This window comes from Sorex fumeus, unplaced genomic scaffold (assembly GCF_029834395.1).
Source record: "Sorex fumeus unplaced genomic scaffold, SorFum_2.1 ptg000005l, whole genome shotgun sequence".
Lineage (NCBI taxonomy): Eukaryota > Metazoa > Chordata > Mammalia > Eulipotyphla > Soricidae > Sorex > Sorex fumeus.
The window spans coordinates 9,177,902-9,200,173 of NW_026606062.1; the positions used below are offsets into that span (position 1 = coordinate 9,177,902).

Below are 22,272 nucleotides of genomic sequence, written 5' to 3' on the forward strand. Positions count from 1 at the left end.
GCGCCCGCCCCCCTTTTTCTTTTTGGAGCCCGTCAGTTGCCAGGCAGAGCACTGCAAGGGATGGCCCTGTGGCCAGTTTCCGACTCCCTGAGAGGCATGCTGGGTCTGCGTGGAGGTTCCTCTGCCCCTGCCTTTTTCCACAATTCCCTTCTAGCAAGGAGAATTGAGGGATGGGCATCTCATCCTGCCCTCCACAAAACAGAGGGATTTTGCGATCTTGAGGGAACCCAGCTAATACCTCCCTGAACGAGGCTTTTATATAATATCGAAGGGGGAGATGTGGGAAGCCAAGAGCCCTCTCATAGACCCTGGCCGTGGTTCCCATGTTAGCAACTGCTTGGGACAGACATTGGTGTCAGTCTCCCAGGACTTCCTGACCTCAGCGGATGCCTGATCCATAGCCACATACATCAGGCTGACAGTTATCTTATCTGGCCTTATCTATAGTGACCTCCAGGATGCATCTGCTGCTATAAGACCCTTTGATATACAAATGTAAAGCTCAGGATGCACCTACTGCCATAAGACCCTTTGATGTACAAATGTTTACCTTGAATGCTCGTGGCTGGGCTGCCCCGGACCCTATATAAACAGCCTGTAGCCCTCAATAAAGTCTGTCCCCTTTCCTCTCTGTTTCTAAACTGCACTCTGTCTCTTGTGTCTTGTGTTCATTCGGTTGGTCCCTCCTTGCACCTACGGATCCTAGGGCCGCCTCTGCGGGCCCGAGAGTGGTCTGGCAGGGGCCCCCCGCACTCTGGTCACTTGGTTACCAGCAATTCTGCCCACACTCCAGGCCACGGGGCCACACAGGGTGAGTGTGACTTGTTGGAAAATCGTGTTGGGGCGTGTTGCCCTAAGGAGTGTTTTGGAGTTACAGAGATAGTACAGGGGGGAAGGCCTGTGGCCAGTTCCTAACATGGCAAAAGGTCATTCCCCTTAACACCGCCAGGGGTCCGTCCTGAGCACAGAGCCAAGAACACTCCTGAGCACGTCTGGTGTAGCTTAAACTGCACCCCACCCCTCCTGCACGTGCGTGTGCACGGACACACACACGCGCACACACACACACACACACACACACACACACACACTGATAAATTTTGCTTCTTTCAAAGCGTTTGAGGAAGAGATGGCAGAAGCAGCCCCTGACTCCGGCAGTGAGGACCCTTCGGAGAGCACAGAGGACCTGGAGCCTCTGCACCCCAGTGACCATGGTGAGAAGCCCCCCGTCCCCCCACTGGGTCCCTCCTGCTGCCTCTGAGAGGACACAGGGATGGGGTGGGGGGAAGGGCGGACCAGAGAGCCGGCCTCACGGGGGTCCCTCCCGGCTCTGTCGCCCCTGTCGCTTCCAACTCAGCCACCTTCCAGCAAGTTACAAACCTCCTGGACATCATGGAGAGCGAGTCGGCCAAGACGGACACGGCTGGGGCTGGGCTGGACATGCGCAAGACGCTGGCCTCGGTGATCATAACGGACAAGGCCACCAGCGAGCCAGCCACAGTGATGGACGCGCTCATCTGCTGCCTGCAGGTGCCAAAGGTAGGTCTGGGCAGGGGTGGGGGTTGGGGGCAGGGCGGGGGGGGCTGCCCTGGAGGAGCACGCAGCTCTTGGGGGCTCCCGGCTGTCCAGCTTCAGGGGCCGGGGGGCTGGCAGGGCCCATCTTAGGCCCAGAAGCTGAGTCAGAACTTTGCTCGTGAGTCAGTGGGTGCTGTGTGCTCAGTGCTCCAGGGGGCAGCTGCGAACTTCGGGATTATTGGGGGTAGGGGGGTCTCAACCAGGCAGATTAGTAAGGGGAGGATGTTGCAGAGAATGGGGGGACTTTTGGGAGCTGATTTCCCAGGATCCCGGGGACACCCGGATTCTCACTGGCATTTGGTTATTTCCTGGGCTTGTCCTGCTGCCGACGGGTGCGGCCGTCACCACTCATGTACCACAGTGAGCCAGACTGAAGCTGCCCATCACTCATCTGTCCCTTTTGGGGGGCAGCATGTCTTGGACCACATCCGGCAGTGCTCCCAGCTCTGTGCTCAGGGATGATTCCTGCCAGTGCTGAGGGAAATGTATGTAATGCCAGGAATCGAATCCAGGTCAGCTGCAGGTCAGGACAGCCTTACCTGCTTCGGTACCGCTCTGACCCACTCTCTGTCACTGTCTTCCTCCATCGGGGATTTTCTTGGTCCCCAGGCTCCGAGGGGCTATGGCCCTTGCTCTCAGAGCATCTCTGTGGGGCTGGAGAGATAGCACAGTGGTTAGGGCATTTGCCTTGCACGCAGCCGACCCGGGTTCGATTCCCAGCATCCCATATGGTCCCCTGAGCACCGCCAGGAGTAATTCCTGAGTGCATGAGCCAGGAGGAACCCCTGTGCATCGCCAGGTGTGACCCAAAAAGCAAAAAAAAAAAAAAAAAAAAAAAAAGCACCTGTGCGGAAAACGAGGGAAGTTCCCAGCACGAACAAAAGCTGCGGGAAAGGCCATGCGTGAAACAGGACGGGGCTTGGAGGCTGGAGGTCCTGAGCGGAGACAGGGCGGTCCTGGTTCCCACCAACGCACATGGGCCTTTGTGCAGGGGAGTAACCTGTATGCGGCCGTGCCAGGCTCTGTGGTGTGTCCACAGCAGGTGCTGGTCCTTCCCACGAGAGGCAAAGTGCAGGACGGAGGCCCATCCCATCTGGGTCAGCGTCAGCCCCCGGGCCAATCTCCCGGGTCCATATCAAGGCTTCTGGGGAAGGGGCTGATCGGGGAAGAATGTCTAAGGCAGAAAAACTGGTCTGGAGACTCGTTCTCAATTGCTCACACAGTTCTCCCAGCAGGGGTTGGTGCGAGGCCCCTCTGCTGGGCTTACTGCCCACACGGCCAAGTGCTCTGTTGAGTCCCCGTGAGGAGGACGGATCAGTGTGGGGGGCCACTCGGGACCCTCCATCTGCTGAGGCCTCTCACGGTTGGAGCGCATCCCGGGGAGGGCTGTGTGGTGCCTCGTCCCATTGGGGCGCGTGTTCTCCCCCGCTCCTGTTGGCTCTAACCCGCTGGGGGTGACGGCAGAGCGGGATGAGTTCTCGGGACCTCCAGCAGCGCACAAACACCTCCTTCTTTGGTTTCTGTTGTTTGGGCCACAACTGGCAGTGCTCAGAGCTTTCTCCCGGCTCCGTGCTCAGAAATCACCACCAGCCCGAGTCTTGAGTGGCGCCAGCAAGCCCACGGCACCATCTCTCTGCCCCCAACAACACCACTTCCTTTTTGTTTGTTTGTTTGTTTTGCTTGGTGGGTCACACCCAGCGATGCTCAGGGGCTCCTCCTGGCTCATGCACTTAGGAATTACTCCTGGCAGTGCTCGGGGACCATATGGGATGCCGGGGATTGAACCTGGGTCGGCTGCATGCAAGGCAAATGCCCACCCGGCTGTGCTATCGCTCCGGCCCCAACACCACCGTCTTGGTCCCACAGAGGGGAACCACCAAGCGGGAGGCCCAGGCTGACCGAGGAAACCGGGTTTGAGCAGGGCCAGTGGGAGCCACCAGAAGGGGCAGGGGCCGGGCAGCAGCCCTGTGGCCGGGCTCCCACCGCACGCGCGGCCTGTTGCAGATTTCCACGCTGCGCAAGATCAACATCTACAACATCCTGCAGGACATCATCCAGCAGGAGGGCGAGCTGGAGGAACGCTGTGTTCAGCGGCTGGTCTCCATCGCCTCCAGGGAGATGCGCGAAGGCCTGGAGGTAGGTCACGCCAGCCTGCTCCTCGCACCCGGGCCCAGGGCTGCCACTGCCCACGGCGCCACGGGTCACGCCAGCCTGCTCCTCGACCCGGGCCCAGGACTGCCATGACCCACAGTGCCACGGGTCACGCCAGCCTGCTCCTCGACCCGGGCCCAGGACTGCCATGACCCACAGTGCCACGGGTCACGCCAGCCTGCTCCTTGCACCCGCGCCCAGGGCTGCCACTGCCCACGGCGCCACGGGTCACACCAGCCTGCTCCTCGACCCGGGCCCAGGACTGCCATGACCCACAGTGCCACGGGTCACGCCAGCCTGCTCCTTGCACCCGGGCCCAGGGCTGCCATGATCCACGGTGCCACGGGTCACGCCAGCCTGCTCCTCGAACCCGGGCCCAGGTGCCAGACCTGCCACTGGGCAGAGGAGGCAGAGCGGGCCCCGGCGCCCAGCAGGGCCTGGAGCGGCTGTGGGGAGGCTCTCTGCGGGACCACCCCAAGCCCCTTGACGGGCCCACACACCCTCTTCCGGCCCGCAGGAGGAGGGCTACCTGAAGGCGGAGGTGGCCAGCGACACGCTGGTGGCCCTGTCCCGGAACCACTTCAGCCTGGTCATGTACGAGCTGCAGCACCACCTCAAGCCCCTCAACCTCTCCGACGAGTTTGTCATCGTCACGCTGGCCAAGCTGGCCAATGGCAACGGTGGGCACCGCCCTGGCCCGCCCGGACTCCTGCCCTCTGCCCAGGCTCGGGTGTTCACGCACCGCGCTGGGAGCCCTGCCTCCCTCCCTCCCTCCCTCCCTTCTGTCTTCCTTCCTTCCTTCCTTCCTTCCTTCCTTCCTTCCTTCCTTCCTTCCTTCCTTCCTTATTTCCTTCCTATCCTCTGCTCCTCCCTTCAATCCTTTCCTCCTCCCTCCCTTCCTCCCTCCCCTTCCATCCTTCCTCCCTCCCTCCCCTCCCTCCCTCCCTCTCTCCTTCCTTCCTTCCTTCCTTCCCTCCCTCCTTCTATCCTCCCTCCCTTCTTCCCTCCTTCCTTCCTTCCTTCTGGAAGTCCTTCCTTTCTTCCCTCCCTCCCTCCCTCCTTTCCTTCCATTCCTTCTTTCTTCCTTCCATCCCTTCTTCCTTCCTTCCTTCCTTCCTTCCTTCCTTCCTTCCTTCCTTCCGGAAGTCCTTCCTTCCCTCCCTTCCTCCCTCCCTCCCTCCCTCCCTTCCTTCCTTCCTTCCTTCTTCCTTCCTTCCTTCCTTTCCTTCCTTCCTTCCTTCCTTCCGGAAGTCCTTCCTTCCCTCCCTTCCTTCCTTCCCTCCCTCCCTCCCTCCCTCCCTTCCTTCCTTCCTTCCTTCCTTCCTTCCCTCCCTCCCTCCCTCCCTCCCTCCCTCCCTCCCTCCTTCCTTTCCTCCTTCCCTCTCTTCCTCCCTCCTTCCCTCCTTTCCTTCCTTCTTGATTTTTGGGCCACACCTGGTGGTGCTCAGGGCTCGCTTCTGTCTCTGTGCTCAAGGATCACTCCAGTGTTCAAGGGACCCCACGGGGTGCCAGGGATCAAACCCAGTCACCTGCATGCAAGGCCAGCGCCCTGCCCACGGCTGCGGCCCCATGGACACATTTCTCCCTGTGACCCCTCACTCTCCCCAGCTGCCTCGTCTCTGAATCCCTAGTGCTCTCTTTCCATCTCCCCGTGCCCCGCCCTCTCTGCTGCCTCCCCTCTGTCTCTGTCTCTCCATCTCTGTGTTCTTTCCCTGGTTCTTCTTCTTTTTTGGGCGGGGCGGGGGGGGGTTCACACGGGGTGATGCTCAGGGGTTCCTCCTGGCTCTGCACCCAGAAATCCCTCCTGATGGTGCTCGGGGAACTGTATGGGATGCCGGGGATGGAACTGGGTCGGCCGTGAGCCAGACAAACGCCCTCCCTGCTGTGCTACGGATGCCCCCAGCTCTGCTTCCTTTTCTCTCCGTGTTTTCATTCCTCCAAGAACATTGGGGGTTGCTGGAAGCCGTTACCCCAGTGCAGATTTCCTGTCTCCCCAGTTCCTGCCCCTCCTCTGCCCACGCCCCCGGCTGCCCCTCCCCCTCCCTCCTGTCTCCTCCCTCCTTGAGGCCCCTCCTAGCTCCGCTCCCTCCTCCTGTTCCTTCACTGCTGCACCTGCTGCCCTGATTGCAGCCCACACACACTCGCAACACACACACACACTCATATACTGGCAATATTTGCACACCTACACACACTCATGATACTTGCACAGACACACACACTCGCCACCTGCACACTGAAACATCCATGCATTCATGTGCACACTCACACCTGCACACTCATACACAACCCCACACACCTGCACACTCACACACTCACACCCACACACACACCTGCACACACACACTCACACCCACACACTCACACATAAACACATCTGCACACGCACACACTCATAGTCACACACTCAATACACCCCCCACTCACCTGCACACTTACACACTCACACACCTGCACACTCACACACTCACTCGCATACACCAATACACACACTCACACACACCTGCATTCATACATACACATATCTACCTATACACATCCTCACACTTACACACCTGCACACCCACACACTCACACAGTTGCACACACGCTTGCATATTCACACACCTTCACTTCACATCTGCACATTTACACAACTGCACACACCAGCACACTCACACGCTCACACATTTACACACTTGCACACCCACACACTCACACACTTATGAGGTGCTTGCCAGGGCCACACCCTTCGGCGAAGGTGCTGGAACTCACCAGCAGTGCGGGCTGCACACCCACACCCACACCCTTGATGGCAGCACAGGGGACCCGTTGGCATGTGGGGAGGAGTAGCGGGGGCTGGACTCGTGCCTGCCAGGCAGCGCTGCCCACTGAACCCTCCCGGGCCCCTCACACTCACTCTGCCCCCTGCGGACAGTCCACACGCACCAGGGGCCCCTGTGGCGTCTGTGTGGATCCGGGAGGTGTGGGCAGTGGGTTCACCCTCTGTGTGCCCCCTGTGCCCCTGCCCTCGCCAGTGTTCGAGTTCATGCCGTACATGGGCATTACCCTGGTGACCATATTCACCATGCTGAGACTCGCCAACGAAGCCAAGATGCGCCAGGTGATCTGCGGTGGTACGTGTCCGGCTGGGGCTGCAGGTCTGGCTTGATCCAGGGTCAGGAGGGAGAGCGAGACCCAGGAGGTGGAGGGGTGTGCATTTGTTCCCAGCCGGTGACTTGGTCTCCAGCTCCACGTGGCCTCCGCCTGGCCTCCTTTGAGGCCTCCATGTGGCCTCCTCTCTAGGGCCGGACCCTCCAGTGGGCTCAGCCAGGAACAGGAGTGGCTCAGGGCGCCTCAGGGTGCCATCTCTCCTAGGGGACCCCACGGGGGATTCTTCCATGCTGCGTCTCGCGTGGCCTCGTGCCCTGCCCCAGGCAAACACGAGCTAGCCGTGCTCTGCCCTCGGGACCCCCACTCTCTTCTAGTCCTGCCCCTCAGGACTTGCGTGAGGTGGAAACTGAGTCACGGCCTGGGCGCCTGTGTCCTGCCTGCTCCTGCCGCCCCTCCACCCCCCAGTGGGCTCACAGCCCCCTGCTCCGCCCCAGCCATGGAGACCTTCTGCGAGGCAGTGCAGTTCTACCTGCGGCACCTGGAGAACAGCGTGTACCCCGTCATGACCGAGGACCAGTTCGCAGTGAAGCTCTTCCCCATGTACCGCTATTTCGTCACTGTGTGGCTACGCAACAGCAACCCCGAGGTGAGAGGGCGCCCCCTGGTGGGTCCGTCGTGGGACTCCAGGTGAGGCACCCTGGGAGGGGCGCCCCCCGGTGGGTCCCCCATGGGACTCCAGGTGAGGCACCCTGGGAGGGGCGCCCCCCGGTGGGTCCCTCGTGGGACTCCAGCTGAGGCACCCTGGGAGGGGCGCCCCCCGGTGGCTCCCTCGTGGGACTCCAGGTGAGGCACCCTGGGAGGGGCGCCCCCCGGTGGCTCCCTCGTGGGACTCCAGGTGAGGCACCCTGGGAGGGGCGCCCCTGGTGGGTCCCTCGTGCGACTCCAGGTGAGGCACCCTGGGAGGGGCGCCCCCTGGTGGGTCCCCCGTGGGACGCCAGGTGAAGTACCCTGGGAGGGGCGCCCCCTGGTGGGTCCCCCGTGGGACTCCAGGTGAGGCACCCTGGGAGGGGCGCCCCCTGGTGGGTCCCCCGTGGGACTCCAGGTGAGGCACCCTGGGAGGGGCGCCCCCTGGTGGGTCCCCCGTGGGACTCCAGGTGAGGCACCCTGGGAGGGGCGCCCCCTGGTGGGTCCCTCGTGTGACTCCAGGTGAGGCACCCTGGGAGGGGCGCCCCCTGGTGGGTCCCCCGTGGGACTCCAGGTGAGGCAACCTGGGAGGGGCGCCCCCTGGTGGGTCCCTCGTGGGACTCCAGGTGAGGCAACCTGGGAGGGGCGCCCCCCGGTGGGTCCCTCGTGTAACTCTAGGTGACATGTTCTGGGAGGGGCGCCCCCAGGTAAGTCCCTCACATCACAGCCTCCCAGATCCAGGGCAGAGCCCTCGCTGGTTGCAGCCTCCCTCCAGGAACCCGAAGGAGCATGGCCATTGATATGAAGCCCCTCCTGGGGCATGCAGACACCACAGGGGAGCAATTTCCCCACCAACCCTCTGCAGTGAGGCTGTTTTACAGGGGGAAACTGAGACACAGAGCCGCCCTGTTCTCGATCGGGGTCCCCTCAGCCCCGTGGCTGGCCCCGCTCCCCGCCTGGACCCGTGCTCTCTGTCCTGATAGCTGTGGACAGGCTGGGTGTGTCAGGGCGCCTGGCCAGGAGACCGAGCCCCCCGTCTTGTGGCAGGTGAAACTGGGGGTCGTCAAGTCCCTGCGGCCCATGCTGAGCCTGCTGCTGCCCAGCGACGACCTGCGAGAGCAGGTGTATGACTACATCCCGCTGCTGCTGGCCGAGTACAACGGCAGCCTGGAGGCGCTCTTCATCACCCAGGTGCCGCCACTAGAAACACAGTCTCTGAGGGCCCCGTCGGCGGGGCCAGGTGCAGTGGACCCAGGACAGGGCACCTTGATGGCCCGTTCGCTCTGGGCCTGCAGATCAGTGTCAGTGGGTTGCAGGACCCAAGAACCCCGAGCAGGGAAACTGTGTCTCACCCAACTCGGGGCCCAGCAGGCTCAGGCCAGGGCATGGACAGGGCCCCAGGAAGAGGCCTTCCTTCCCCTTTCAGTCCCTGGCGACCCCTCTCAGAGACATGGCTCCTCTCCCTGACATCCCACCTGACCATGAGCTCCTTGATGCACTGCAGCTGGTTCCAAAGATGCCACATTTCCAAGGGCCAGTGTGTGTGTGTGTGTGTGTGTGTGTGTGTGGTGGGTGGGGCGATTGCCTTCCACCTGCATTTCAGCTCCAAGAGATGGAGCCAGGCAGGCTGTCCTGAGCGCTCTTGCAACTGTAAAGGAAAGTCAAGGTCCTTAGCTGTGTGCCCTGGCTCACAGATGGGGATTCTCAGGCCGGGAGATGACACCAAGGGTCAGAGCACTGGTTCCATCTCCCGGGAACTACACGCTGCTCAGTCTCCAAGCTGGGAACAGCAGCCAAGCACCATCAGGTGTGCCCCCCCAAACCCAAGCAGGATGGGGGTCACCCCCCAGGTCAGTAGACTTTTTGTGCAGTGTGCTGGTTCCACTATACCTGGCAGGAAGGGGGTGGAGATGAGAGGGGGTGCTGCCTTGGGTGCAGAGCCAGATCCGGCTGCTCTGGGCACATTCCCCCATGTCCTCTGGGGAGGTTGGTGCTGATGTGGGTCTTTGAGTCCGTCCATGGCTCCCAGATACTTTGATATTTTCCAGAATGAGAATATCGAGTTGTAAAGTCATAAAGTCTAACTGCTCAGATGCAGTTAGGAAATAAAAGAGTGTTGAGAAATAGATGAGAAAGGAACTCCCAGCCAGGGAGGACCTTAGGAGAGGACCGAGTCAGGAGCGGCTGGTTTTGTGGGTTTTTGTGTTTCCTCTTAGAGTCTCAGGGATCCCCACCGGTTCCCAGAGCTGTCCTGGTAATTTAGAGCCCATCTGTGTTGCTAAGACTGACAGACACCCCTTGCTCCCACTGTGGCTGGTGGGACTGTCTGTGTTTCACCATCTTCCTGGTATAGCCCCCTAGTCTCTAGATTTCCTGTAAGCCCAAGGCCCGGGGCAGGATTTGCAGGAAAGTCTAAACTTCTCAGAGAGAGCCCAGGAATGTCTCAGGTGGAGGCTGGGGACAGTTCAAATGAGGGGAAACTGAGGCTTTCTCATGCACCACGAGAGGTCCCAGCCCACACAGAGCACCCGACATGGTGGTGGTGGTGGGTCACCGCACCCACGTCTACCTTCCCCCCATCCCCACAGGTGCTGAGGCAGATCCTGGAGATGTCTGTGCTCACGAACACCCCCATCCCGCCCATGCAGCTACACAACATTTTCTCTGAGCTGCATGTCCAGGCAAGGGGGGTGGGGTATGGGCCGGGCTGTTGGGGATAGGGTGGGGGATGGTCAGCAGGAAGTCAGGGGACGGAGCCCCTAAGTCACCCCCCACCTGCGCCCCCAGGTGTGCTCCCGGGCACCTGCACAGCACCAGCACAGCAGCCAGAACCTGGCAGAGATCGTACACTGCTTCATCGCGCTGGGTGAGGGGCCCGGGCTCCCCTCTGGGCGCTGGGGGCAGGGGGGGGCTCCCACCCTCTCGCAGTGCCACCGGGCCCTGCGGGGTGACGCCAGCCCTCCGTCCCTCCGCAGCTCGCTCCTACCCCAAGGAGCTGATGAAATTCTTCCTCAGCCAGATGGAGACCAGCAAGGAGTCCACGCGCGTGGGGACCCTGACGCTCATCAGGGCGGTGGTGAGTGCGGACGGTGAGTGCACAGGGCGCCCTCCGAGGTCGCTCTTTGAGGGGCTGCCTGACCCTGGCACTGTCTCAGGGAGACATCAACCCCCCTCTTTTGCATCCTGCAGCCCAGCTCCCAGTTTTAGCTCTGACCCGAATCCTCCTGCTGAGCTCCAAAGCTAAACCATAGGTTGAACCGTTAGACTGGGCCGAAGTTGGCCGGCTGCACGGCGCCCTCTGCTGGTAGCAGGCAGCCCTGCAGGTGCAGGACTTTTGGGGGAGGTCTAGAGCGATAGCACAGCGGTAGGGCGTTTGCCTTGCACGCAGCCAACGTGGCCGACCCGAGTTCGATTCCTCCGCCCCTCTCGGAGAGCCCGGCAAGCTACCGAGAGTATCTCGCCCGCACGGCAGAGCCTGGCAAGCCACCCGTGACGTATTCGATATGCCAAACACAGTAACAACAAAGTCTCCAATGGAGACGTTACTGGGCCCGTTCGAGCAAATCGACGAACAACGGGAGGGTCTTTACCTTTACAAGTTAAGAAGGGCTGGAGCGATAGCATAGCGGGGTAGGGTGTTTGCCTTACATGCGGCCGACCCAGTCGGACCAGGTTTGATTCCTCCGCCCCACTCGGAGAGCCCAGCAAGCTACCGAGAGTCTCTCGCCCGCACAGCAAAGCCTGGCAAGCTCCCCGTGATGGATTCAATGTGCCAAACACAGTAGTAACAAGTCTCACAATGGAGATGTTACTGCGCCTGCTCGAGCAAATCGATGAACAACGGGAGGACAGTGCGACAGTGCTACAAGTTAAAAAGCAGTGGGGCGCCTTTCATCTACCCGTGGGCAGATGCTGGAGACGATGGTCCAGTCCAGCCCTCCTTCTGGAAAAAGCCAGTTAGAAAAAACGTTTTCAGCCTTGCATCACAGGGGCATCTGTGCCAGTGACTCAGCCCCACTGTTGTGAACCATGGCAGACACCGAGTCAGGTGCCCATGCGCCCCCTCCAGCTCTGGGCTGGGAATGGGAACCTCGGCCATTCGGTGCTGCGCCCCTGTCAAAAGCCAAAATGTCAGACTGTTCAGCAACCCAACTTTGGGGAAGTTGTCAGGAGTAGATGGATGCTTTGAGGTCACTGGGCAAAGAGGGGTGTTTGAAATCCAAAAGTGAACCCTTAGAAAGGAGCAGGGTGCCAGCCTGGGGAGCAGGCGACCCCTACTCTGCCTCCCGATGCGGGCCTGCTCGTCCCAACATGCCCCCATTGCTGCTAAGGCCCAGCTCTGGGCAGTGGCCAGCATGAACCCTGCATGCTGATTGGCTGGTGCCCACTCGGGGCCACAAGGACACATCTGGACTCTTTATGTTTACTTTTTTGGGTGGGGTAGGCAACATCTTGCAGTGCTCAGAACTTACTTCTGGTGGTACTCAGGAAACCTTATGGGATGCCGGGAATCGAACCTGGGCCAGCCGCGTGCCAGTCTAATGCCCTCCCCACTGTGCTATCACCCTGCCCAGACCCCCCCCCCCCAACACACACACACTTTTTTAGGAGGTTCACATCTGGCAGTGCTCAGAGCTTACTCCTGGCTCTGCACTCCGGGATCTCTCCTGGTGGGAGTCAGGGGGGAATATGGGATGCCCTACCCATTGCGCTATCTCCCTGGCCCCACACCCAGACTCAAGCGTGGTTCTTTGTGAGGCGGAGAAATAGAGCGGGAGGAAGGTGCTTCTGGACTGCTCTGAGCACCGGGAGCGCAGGCCTCAGCCATCCCACACCCTCAGAGAGCTGAGACCCGCTGGGAGGGACCTCCAGGCCCCTAAGCACCCCCAAAGGAGTGGCTTCTGAATTCCACGGATGCTTTTTTACAGTCCCCCCCCAAAGAGTCTCTGTTCTGGAAGCACACATTGTTGCCCCCCTTCTCCCTCAGTGCCCTGGTCCCCACCACCAGCTGTTCTTCCCATGCCTGTTCCCACTTCCCCTTCCACCAGGAAGCACTAACACCTCATGTCCGCTCTGGGCTCTCATTCTGCCCAGATCCTTCTCGGGGCTCGCTCCATGGCCCTGTCCAGCTGCCTCCATGAGGTGCCCGGGCCCCCGGGAGAGGTGAAGACCAAACTCAGGGCACACAGCGAGCAGCACCAGGCAGGCCCCCAGGCCGCTGGGCACAGAGCCCCGTTTCTCCCCAATCTCTCCAGCTGTGCTGGCAGCTGCCGCTGGCCCCACAAATGCCCCTTGACCCGCGGCCTCGGAACCTATAGGTGGAGGGGTGGAGGGAGACCCCACTCCATGCTCAAGGGGACCCCATAGGTTCAGAGAGACATAGTGATGGAGGGTGGCGACATGGGCCCTCCCCAGCGGTCAGAGATGGGTAGGGGGAGCCGAGGCTTCTGCGGGGGGCACTGAGGGGTCCCTGAGGCAGCTGCCTGCCTCCCCGCCTTCCCCCGCAGAGCCCAAGATGAGTGTGCGCACCATCTACCTGGCCATCCGCGTGGTGAGGGGCAGCCTGGCCGACACCCGCTCCAAGGTGATGGGGCAGCCCGCCAGGGGGTGGGGGGGGAGGGAGGCGTGCGGCGGCCTGGGAAGGGAGGAGGGGCTGGGGGAGATGATCAGTGAGTCTGAGGAGCCTCCAGCTCCCGGAATCTTGGGGTGAAGGGATTCAGGCCCCACTCTGGGGACCCGGGAAGTCGAGAGCTGCCCCTGCCAGGGAGACAGCAGTGGGGGTGCCGCTACCCGGATGCGGGCTGCATCCGGGTAGCGGCCACCCCAGGCCGGGCCAGGCCTGGACCAGGCACCCGTGAATGCAGCCACCGGCCCTGGGGATGAGGCAGGAGGGGGCGCCAAGCCGGTGGTAGGGGGCAGAGAAGGGGGTGGGAGTGGGCGGGGCAGAGAAGGGAGAGGGAGGGGGCGGGGCAGAGAAAGGGATAGGAAGGGGCGGGGCGGAGAAGGGGGCGTGAGGGGGCGGGGCAGAGAAAGGGATAGGAAGGGGCGGGGCAGAGAAGGGGTTAGGAGGGGGCGGGGCAGAGAAGGGGATAGGAAGGGGCAGGGCAGAGAAGGGGATAAGAAGGGGCGGGGCAGAGAAGGGGATAGGAAGGGGCGGGGCAGAGAAGGGGGCGTGAGGGCCGGGGCAGAGAAAGGGATAGGAAGGGGCGGGGCAGAGAAGGGAGCGGGAGGGGACGGGGCAGAGAAAGGGATAGGAAGGGGCGGGGCAGAGAAGGGGGCGTGAGGGGGCGGGGCAGAGAAAGGGATAGGAAGGGGCGGGGCAGAGAAGGGGTTAGGAGGGGGCGGGGCAGAGAAGGGGATAGGAAGGGGCGGGGCAGAGAAGGGGGCGTGAGGGGGCGGGGCAGGGAAAGGGATAGGAAGGGGCGGGGCAGAGAAGGGGTTAGGAGGGGGCGGGGCAGAGAAGGGGATAGGAAGGGGCGGGGCAGAGAAGGGGATAGGAAGGGGCGGGGCAGAGAAGGGGGCGTGAGGGCCGGGGCAGGGAAAGGGATAGGAAGGGGCGGGGCAGAGAAGGGGCTAGGAAGGGGCGGGGCAGAGAAGGGGATAGGAAGGGGCGGGGCAGAGAAGGGGTTAGGAGGGGGCGGGGCAGAGAAGGTGGTAGAAGAGGGCGGGGCAGAGAAGGGGATAGGAAGGGGCGGGGCAGAGAAGGGGATAGGAAGGGGCGGGGCAGAGAAGGGGATAGGAAGGGGCGGGGCAGAGAAGGGGATAGGAAGGGGCGGGGCAGAGAAGGGGATAGGAAGGGGCGGGGCAGAGAAGGGGATAGGAAGGGGCGGGGCAGAGTAGTGGGCTGCCAAGAAGCCAGAGGCTTCGTGCAACCTTGTGCCCGGTGCCCCGTGCCCAGCAGCCCTCTGCCCGCAGGTGCGCATGGCCATCCTCCGCATCATTGGCCAGCTGGTTCTGTCCGGCTTCCAGGACAGGATCAAAGGCTGGGGCCTGAAGTACGTGTCGGCGCAGCTGACCCTGTCCACCTACAAGCTGGTGAGTGGGGACAGCAGCGTGGGCGGCCGGGCTCGGAGAGGCACCGATGCACAGAGGAAGAATGCCAGCTCGTGCCCATGTCCCGTGCGGGCGCCCCCCATGTCCCCGTGCCCCCATGTCCCGTGTGGGCTCCCCGTCCCCACCCCGTGTCCCTGTGCCCCCAGGGTCCTATGTGGGCTTAGACCCATGTCCCCGTGCCCCCAGGGTCCCTTACAGGCCTTCCCTGCGCCCCCCCCAGGAAGTCTGCCCGTGCCACCCCGTAGGGGCCTTGCACACCGCCCTCCAGCACGGGGCGGCGCAGGTAGACGTGTGCACGGTCCAGGGCCCAGCTGAAAACCCACGCGCACGGCCCGGGTCTGGCTCTCAGCCCCCGTGACGCCGCCCGGAGCCCCCGCAGAGCCTTTGCTTGTGTCGCAGACGAATCGCCGGGAGAGCTTCTACCAGAGGGACCTGGAGGAGAAGATGGTCCACAAGGTGACCATGGACACTGTGCGGATCATCACGTCATCTGTCAGCGGCATGACCAGCGTGAGTGGCCGGGCTGGACCCGGGCCTGCATCCTCCCCCGCCTGGGAGCTCTGAGCTCCTGGCGACCTGCTGGCTTTGGGTGGGAATCGCCCCCCACTCACACAGTGCTCACAGGGGCCACCACCAGAAATGCGTGTATAGGGGAATGACGCAAGAGCTTTTGTTCCCTACTAATGTCCACACTAGTGAGTTTCTCCTGCGGGGGGACGGCATGGGACAGCTTTGATTAACTCCAGGCTGCTCAGAGGTTTTATGGGAAAGGAAGGTGCCAGTTTCCATCACAAAAGACACTCTGACTTAGCTGCTGTCCACTAAGAGAGGCTGCAGGCTAGTGCTGTCCCCCGTGGCTTAATTTGAAAGGTTCTCTCTTTATAACTGTCCTCTGGAACTTTCCCCGAGCCCGGAAGCTGACACCTGTGGAGGCAGGGCCTTTCCCTATGGCCTCTGTCTAACTCTGGTGGCCAGCACAACCAGAGATGGCCCTTGCTGGCGGCGGCCCAGGAGCCTCAGCCTGGGAGGGGGAGATCCCAGGACCAGGGTCACGCGAGTGGACGGAGGGTGTTTGGTGCCAGCCTGTTGCCGCGGTTCTGTACTGTGGGTGACGTCCTGACCACAGAGGCAACAGGAGCCAAAGTGCTGACCCTTGCAGCTGGACGGGTGTCGGACAGCCTGGAACCCGCGGGACTGGAGCTCAGGGTGTGGCCGGGGGCCGCAAGGCATGTGACTGTCGTCCTCCGGGAAGGCTGAGTTTCTGCTTTAGAGGCCTCTGGTGGGCGAGAGGGCACCCACCAGGTCACAGAGGGCGTCGCCCTGCAGGAAGCTGGTGCATCCACCGCCTCCCCCCCCCGCCCCCGAAGCAGCCTCGCGGAGACCCCTCTCTCCCGGGTCAGTGTTGGAAGAAGAGCTTGGTCATGCTGCCGGTCATCTCCCAGAGTGCCAGGGACTGGCCAAGGCTGTGTGGCTGTAGATTGGCATGAGGTTACTTGTGGGGGCTCAGTCAGCCCAGGACCTGCCCACTGCTCTGACCTGGGCAAAGTTGGGGCATGAACTAGGTCAGGGTTGGCACAGGGCAAGTGGTGTGCAGGCTGGAATCTTAGCACAGGTGCTTGTGTACCATGTGCATATAAATGTCCATGTGTGCATGTGTGTACAGCATGCTTGTATATGCGTGCATGTGTGTGGATGTGCATGCGTGTGTGCCCATACATGTTCATGCGTGCATGTGTGTACTGTAGCACTGTCCTCCCGTTGTTCATTGATTTGCTCAAGCGGGCCCAGTAACGTCTCCATCGGAGACTTTGTTGTTACTGTGTCTGGCATATCGAATACGCCATGGGGAGCTTGCCAGGCTCTGCCATGCGGGCGAGATACTCTTGGTAGCTTGCCGGGCTCTCCAAGAGGGGCGGAGGAATCGAACTCGGGTCGGCCGCATCGGCTGCGTCGCCCACGTGCAAGGCAAACGCCCTGCCCGCTGTGCTATTGCTCCAGTGTGTATATGTGTTGCATGTATATGCTTGTATATGTGTGCATATGTGTGGATGTGCGTGCTTGTGTGCCTGTACGTGTGCATGTGTGCATGTGTGTACTGCATGCTTGTATATGCGTGCATGTATGTGGATGTGCATGCATGTGTACCCATGCAGGGTCACGTGTGCATGTGTGCATGAGGGGGTGGGGAGCTGACCCATCTCCTCTCACGGCCATGGGACGCCCCCACTCACGCTGGCCCCCTCACACCGGCCCCTCACCCAGGATTTCTGGGTGCGGCTGCTGTGCTACATCATGGAAACAGACTACACGGAGGCGCTGGCCCCCATCTGCGTCAGCCTCACCAACCTGGCCGAGCGGCAGCTACACGGCAAGGACACGGCTGAGAGTGGCGGGCTGCAGGCCTGTGCTGGCTGCGGGGGCTGGACAGGTGGGCAGCCCCGCCTCCCCTCCCCACCCACTGCCCACACCCTTCCCTGCAGGGGGCCCACCTTCACCTCCTCCAGCCAGGTGACTTTGGGGTTGACGGTGAGTAGCCATGGGGGTGTCACAGGTACCCCGCCAGGTGCTGTGGGAACCCCACTCCTGGCACCCGGCATGGAGCACGCACAGTTCCAGGATCTCCAAAAAGCAAATTTGCCAGCCCACAGGGGTCGGAGGGGGGCCGTCGGGGAGGAGGGGTGGACAGGGTGTTGTCCCAAGGGACATGCTGGGGTGGGGCTGGGGGTAGCAGGAACCACTTAGGGTCAAGGGCCCCCTCAGCGGGCTGACATGGCTCCCTGGTTCTGATCTGGGAGAAGCCCGGGATGCCAGATCCCCAGTGCAGGTGCTGAGGTGCTTCTCCCGGGCTCACGAATGAGAGGGGAGGGGTGACCCACATCAAGGGCGGGGCCTCCCCACAGACTCTCCCTGCCCACCACTGAGTCCATATAAGATACCCTTATATGGATACCCCCAGTCCCCCGACGCTGGAGGGGCGCCCCTGGACTAGCTGCCCCAACAAGGCTCACGTTCCCTTCCCCCTTCTTCAGTGGACCTGCCCGCCCCGCAGAAGCTGCTAGCTCGCCTCCTGGTGAGTATCCCTGGGCCACGTGCTGGGGTTGATGATGACCCTGGGGTCTCCCTGGACGGGAGGCGGCATGGCCAGTATGCCCAGACGTGGGCCCATGCACCCGACCAGCCTCCATGAGCCCCAGATGGAAGGCCCCCTGCTCTGGGGTGCCCAGTCCTGCACCCACACATCCTGCTTCTGAGCTCAGGACATGGCCGAGGGACATGGTTCATGGTCCTGCCCCCAGCAGGCGGGGACCCTCAGACCCCAGACACCCGTCGCCCCCAGAGTCTCCCCACGCTTCTGCTGCCCTTCCAAGTCGGGACAAGGCCCCGAGGGGGGGAGGTGCGGCACCCAGGTGCCCATCCAGGGCTGGACCCCACCGGTGCCGGCCCCCAGGTGCTGATGTCGTCGCCCTATAAGGGGGAGGGCCGCGGGGTGGCCATGCTAAACCTCCTGAGGACGCTGAGCCGCAGCATCGCACCCACTATGGCCGACATGTGGGACCAGGAGATCCCGGAGCTGGTCAGGTACCTGGAAGGTGAGGTGCGGGAGAGGCGGGGGCGTGGCCTTGTGGGGGCGGGGCATGGTGTGGGCGGAGCATGTGGGGGAGTGGCGTGGGCAGGACGTGCAGGGGCAAGGTGAGGGGGGCAGGGGCCATGGGCGTGTCATGTTGGGAGCGTGTGGGGGTGTGGCAGTGGCAGCGACGTAGCAGGGGGCGGGGCGTGCCTGGGGCGGGGCAGTGTGGGCTTGGGGGCGGGGCGTGTCGGGGGCGGGGCGTGGGGTGTGGCATGGCCGGGGCGGGGCGTGTAGGGGTGGGGCATGGAAGGAGCGTGTTAGGGCAGGGGTATGTGGGTATTCCTGGCGAGGCAGGGCAGAATTGAGGGCGTGGCAGGGGCGTGGTGTAGCGGGGGCGTGTCAGAGTGGGTTTGGGGCGTGGCGGAGGCGTGGCGTGGCGTGGAAGGGGCGTGGCTGAGCGGGTTTGGGGGCGTGGCTGAGTGCTTTGCGGGCGTGGCTGAGCGGGTTTGGGGGCGTGACAGGGGCGTGGCATGGCAAGGGCGTGGCGAAGCGGTTTTGGGGGCGTGGCGTGGCGGGGGCGTGGCAGAGTGGGTTTGGGGCGTGGCAGAGGCGTGGCGTAGCGTGGAAGGGGCGTGGCTGAGCGGGTTTGGGGGCGTGGCAGGGGCGTGGCATGGCAAGGGCGTGGCGAAGTGGTTTTGGGGGCGTGGCGGGAGCGTGGCGGGGCGTGGCGGGTTTGGGGCCAGCCCCGGGCCCGTGCAGGGAGCAGCGGACGGACGCCGTGCTTGTCTCGGCAGAACATACCGAGTTCACTTGGAGCCAGAAGCTGTGGGAGGAGAAGCTCATCCAGGTGACGAGGGGGGCCGGGGCGGGGAGGGCGGGAGCCCCGAGTCCCAGCGTGGGTCGGCTGTCGGGGTCGGAGAACCTTCCGCCCAGGGGATCGCGTGCTCCAGACAGCCCCCAAATAGTCCCCCCGTAGTCACAGCCCGCCCAGACCCACCCGCTCCGGGAGCAGCGCCGCGTGGGGTCGACCCAGGGGAAGGGGCTGAGGGGACCAGGCTGGGGGGCCTCGGCACCGCCCACCCACACCCCCTGCCCCTCCACACCAGTTTCTGAGGAGCTCCCTCAAGAGGACTCGGGGTTCCACCTGGAGCCTGCGTCTGAGCAAGGAGCTGAACAACCAGATTGAGAGTTTCGACAGCCCCTCCCTGGAGAAGGTGGGTCCCCACCCCAGCCCGGGACCCCTGGAGCAAGACCGCAGCGCCCCTGATCTAGCTCTGGGTTTTCTTTCTGAGAACCCGCGTGCCTTCCCCTCAGCTCCCAGCCCACCCCCCCACCTCAGCTTCCCCTCACGGGGTGCCCTCTCCTCAGCTCCCAGCACCCTCCTCACCTCAGGTCCTTCTCACAGGCTGCCTCTTTTCAGCACCCAGCCCCCCCACCTCAGTTCCGGCTCATGGGTTGCCCTCTCCTCAGCTCTCAGCCTCCCCCTCACCTTAGCTCCAGCTCACAGGGCGCCCTCTCCTCATCTCTTCACCTCAGCTCCCGCTCACAGGGGTGCCTTCTCCTCAGTTCCCAGCACCCTGCTCACCTCAGGTCCCGCTCACAGGCTGCCCTCTTTTCAGCACCCAGCCCCCCCACCTCAGTTCCGGCTCATGGGTTGCCCTCTCCTCAGCTCCCAGACCCCCCTTCACCTCAGCTCCCGCTCACGGGGGTGCCCTTTCTTCAGCTCCCAGCCCCCCACCTCAGCTCTCGCTCACGGGTGCCCTCTCCTCAAGCTCCCAGCCTCTTGCTCACCTCAGCTCCTGCTCACAGGAGTGCCCTCTCCTCAGCTCCCAACATCCCCCCCACCTCCTCTCCCGCTCATGGGGTCCCCTCTCCTGAGCTCCCCACCCCCTGCTCACCTCAACTCCCACTCATGGGGTGCTCACCCCCCAGCTCCCAGCCCCCCACCTCAACTCCCACTCATGGGGGAGGGTGCCCTCTCCTCAGCTACTAGACCCCTGCTCACCCCAGTTCTCACTCATAGGGGTGCTCTCTCCTCAACTCCCAGCCACTGTCCCCCCCACACACAGCTCTCGCTCACGGGGGCGGGGGTGCCCTCTCCTCAGAACCCAATGCCCTGCTCACCTCATCCCCCTCTCATGAGGAGGCCATGTGTGTTCTTAACTCCCAGCCCCCTGCTCACTTCACCCTCTACTTGCAGGGGGGGTTCTCTTCAGCTCCTTCCCCCCTACTCACCTCATCCCCCTCTCAAGGGATCCCTAGAAAGCCCAGCAGGAAGGAGCAAGACTGTGCACAGTGAGAGGGTGAGGCTAACAATGGCTGGCAGGAGTTCCTGGGTCCCAGCTCAGCCATGAGGGAGATAAGGCTGGGTGGGGGGTCTGGGACTGGACTTCCCCCGTCTTCTCCCCCCACCGACAGCCCACTGGGCAGAGTCACACCTGCCCTGCTCTTCCAGAAACACAGGTGGGATCCCAGGAGGCTATTTCATCATGAAAGGTTATTTATTTATTTATTTATTTTTAGGGCTAGGATTTTTTTTATTGAGTTCTTTTCCTTTTTTAAAAAAATTTATTAATTTATTGAATCACTGTGGGAAAAGTTACAAAGCTTTCAGGTTTAAGTCTCAGTCATGCAATCATCAAACACATTTCCCTTCGTCAGTACTTATTTTTCACCAAGAACCCCAATATACCTCCCTCCCAACCCTCCCAATGCCTGTGAGACAGATGAATTCTAGTTAACACTCCATCTGCTTTGATTAGATTCATTGTTTCGACGAGATGCACCATTATTATTTAGAGTTTACACCCCCAAATCAGACCTGCTGAAAAGGCATTGTGAAATAATTTGTTTTCTACAGCTGATTACAAGAACCAAATGATTTTGGATTTCTGATATTTTACTTATTAAGCCTGGGAGAGTCAGATAATTATGAGATTGGTTTCTGTGGCTCTGGAGCCATGGCCGTGCCGGAGAGCCGCTTGTGGGGGGCAACTCGTGACCTCGCTAGGGCGTGAAGACGAGCTGGGAACGCCCCCCTTCCCATGAGGTTTCAGTCGCCCCCGTCATGACCGGCTCATACCTGGCTTTCCAAAAAGCTTCAAGGCGGCCGCCATCTTGCTGTCCGGGGGGAAAAAGCGAAAGGTTATTTTTTTTTTTTTAGTATTAAGAAAAATCTCTAAACATTGTGGCTGAGTGGTGGAGTGTGTGATGCTGCATGCTTGAGCCCTGAGCTAATCCCCAGGCATCACAAACAATAGTTACAAATATTGCTGAAATCAAACTGGTCTCTGTCAGCCGAGGGTAATGCAGCCAAAAGGGCGGCGCTGGCAGGAACACAGCACAGTGTGCGGGGCGCTGGCCTTACACAGGGCAAACCAGGCACCGAGTCCATGTTCAACCAGGTTGTGTTGAAGAGACTCTTCTCATGCATTGGACCCCACCAGCTGCCTCTGTCCCTGCCTTGTGTGATCCACAAGATGAAGCTTCCTGGCCAGAAAGTCAAAACAGCCGTGGGCTTGGGGACAGTCACAGATGATGTACGCATCCAGGAGATTCCAGACTGAAGGCATGTGCCCTGCATGTGACCGACCGGCCCCCATGGCATCCTCAAGGCCAGAGGCAAAATCTTAACTTTTAACCAGCTGGCCTGGACTCCCCCAAACGCTGTGGACCTGTCCACTCTCTGGCCCCACAAAGGCCGGGAGGTGTAAGGGCACTTTGGCAAGACTTCTGGCACCCCAAAAAGCCACACCAACCACTGCGTGTGCTTCAGGGGCCACAAGTCTGAGTGTGCCAGAGGCAGAAGGGTCAGCCGCAGCTACAAGAACTAACCCGGATCCTGATTTCCAATTAGAGATTTTGGATGCTGGAAAAAAGAAAAGGGTGAAGGAAGCAGGAGATGGCTCAGAGGATCGGTGCCCAGGCACCCCCAATACCACGTTGCTGTACCTGGGCACAGAGCTGGATGTGACCTGAAAAACATGAAGAAGAAAAAACTCACTGAGAAAAAAAAAACTCACTGAGAAAAAATAAGGGGGGGGGGGGCAGTCAAAATCTTCCCAGGAGGGTTTGTATCCAGAATATAGTGAGATCTCCTCAAGCAACAATTAAGAGACAAATGCATCAATTTTTAAACATGCGCCCAG

At 61.6% G+C, this 22,272-nt stretch overlaps 1 protein-coding gene across 1 annotated transcript in view; it reads left to right on the top strand.

Annotated features, from left to right (window-relative positions):
• Nucleotides 1-1,129: 1,129 nt before the first annotated feature.
• Nucleotides 1,130-22,272, top strand: part of MROH2A (maestro heat like repeat family member 2A) — a 46,117-nt gene continuing 24,974 nt past the window's right edge. The window contains exons 1-18 of the mRNA XM_056121544.1: nt 1,130-1,214; nt 1,358-1,539; nt 3,580-3,711; nt 4,244-4,406; nt 6,744-6,842; nt 7,314-7,465; nt 8,551-8,694; nt 10,092-10,184; nt 10,291-10,369; nt 10,479-10,592; nt 13,011-13,087; nt 14,419-14,538; nt 14,956-15,066; nt 16,819-16,960; nt 17,586-17,626; nt 18,005-18,146; nt 18,919-18,971; nt 19,231-19,338. Coding sequence (XP_055977519.1) covers nt 1,130-1,214; nt 1,358-1,539; nt 3,580-3,711; nt 4,244-4,406; nt 6,744-6,842; nt 7,314-7,465; nt 8,551-8,694; nt 10,092-10,184; nt 10,291-10,369; nt 10,479-10,592; nt 13,011-13,087; nt 14,419-14,538; nt 14,956-15,066; nt 16,819-16,960; nt 17,586-17,626; nt 18,005-18,146; nt 18,919-18,971; nt 19,231-19,338 — 2,037 coding nt within the window. The remainder of the gene's footprint in view (nt 1,215-1,357; nt 1,540-3,579; nt 3,712-4,243; nt 4,407-6,743; nt 6,843-7,313; nt 7,466-8,550; nt 8,695-10,091; nt 10,185-10,290; nt 10,370-10,478; nt 10,593-13,010; nt 13,088-14,418; nt 14,539-14,955; nt 15,067-16,818; nt 16,961-17,585; nt 17,627-18,004; nt 18,147-18,918; nt 18,972-19,230; nt 19,339-22,272) is intronic.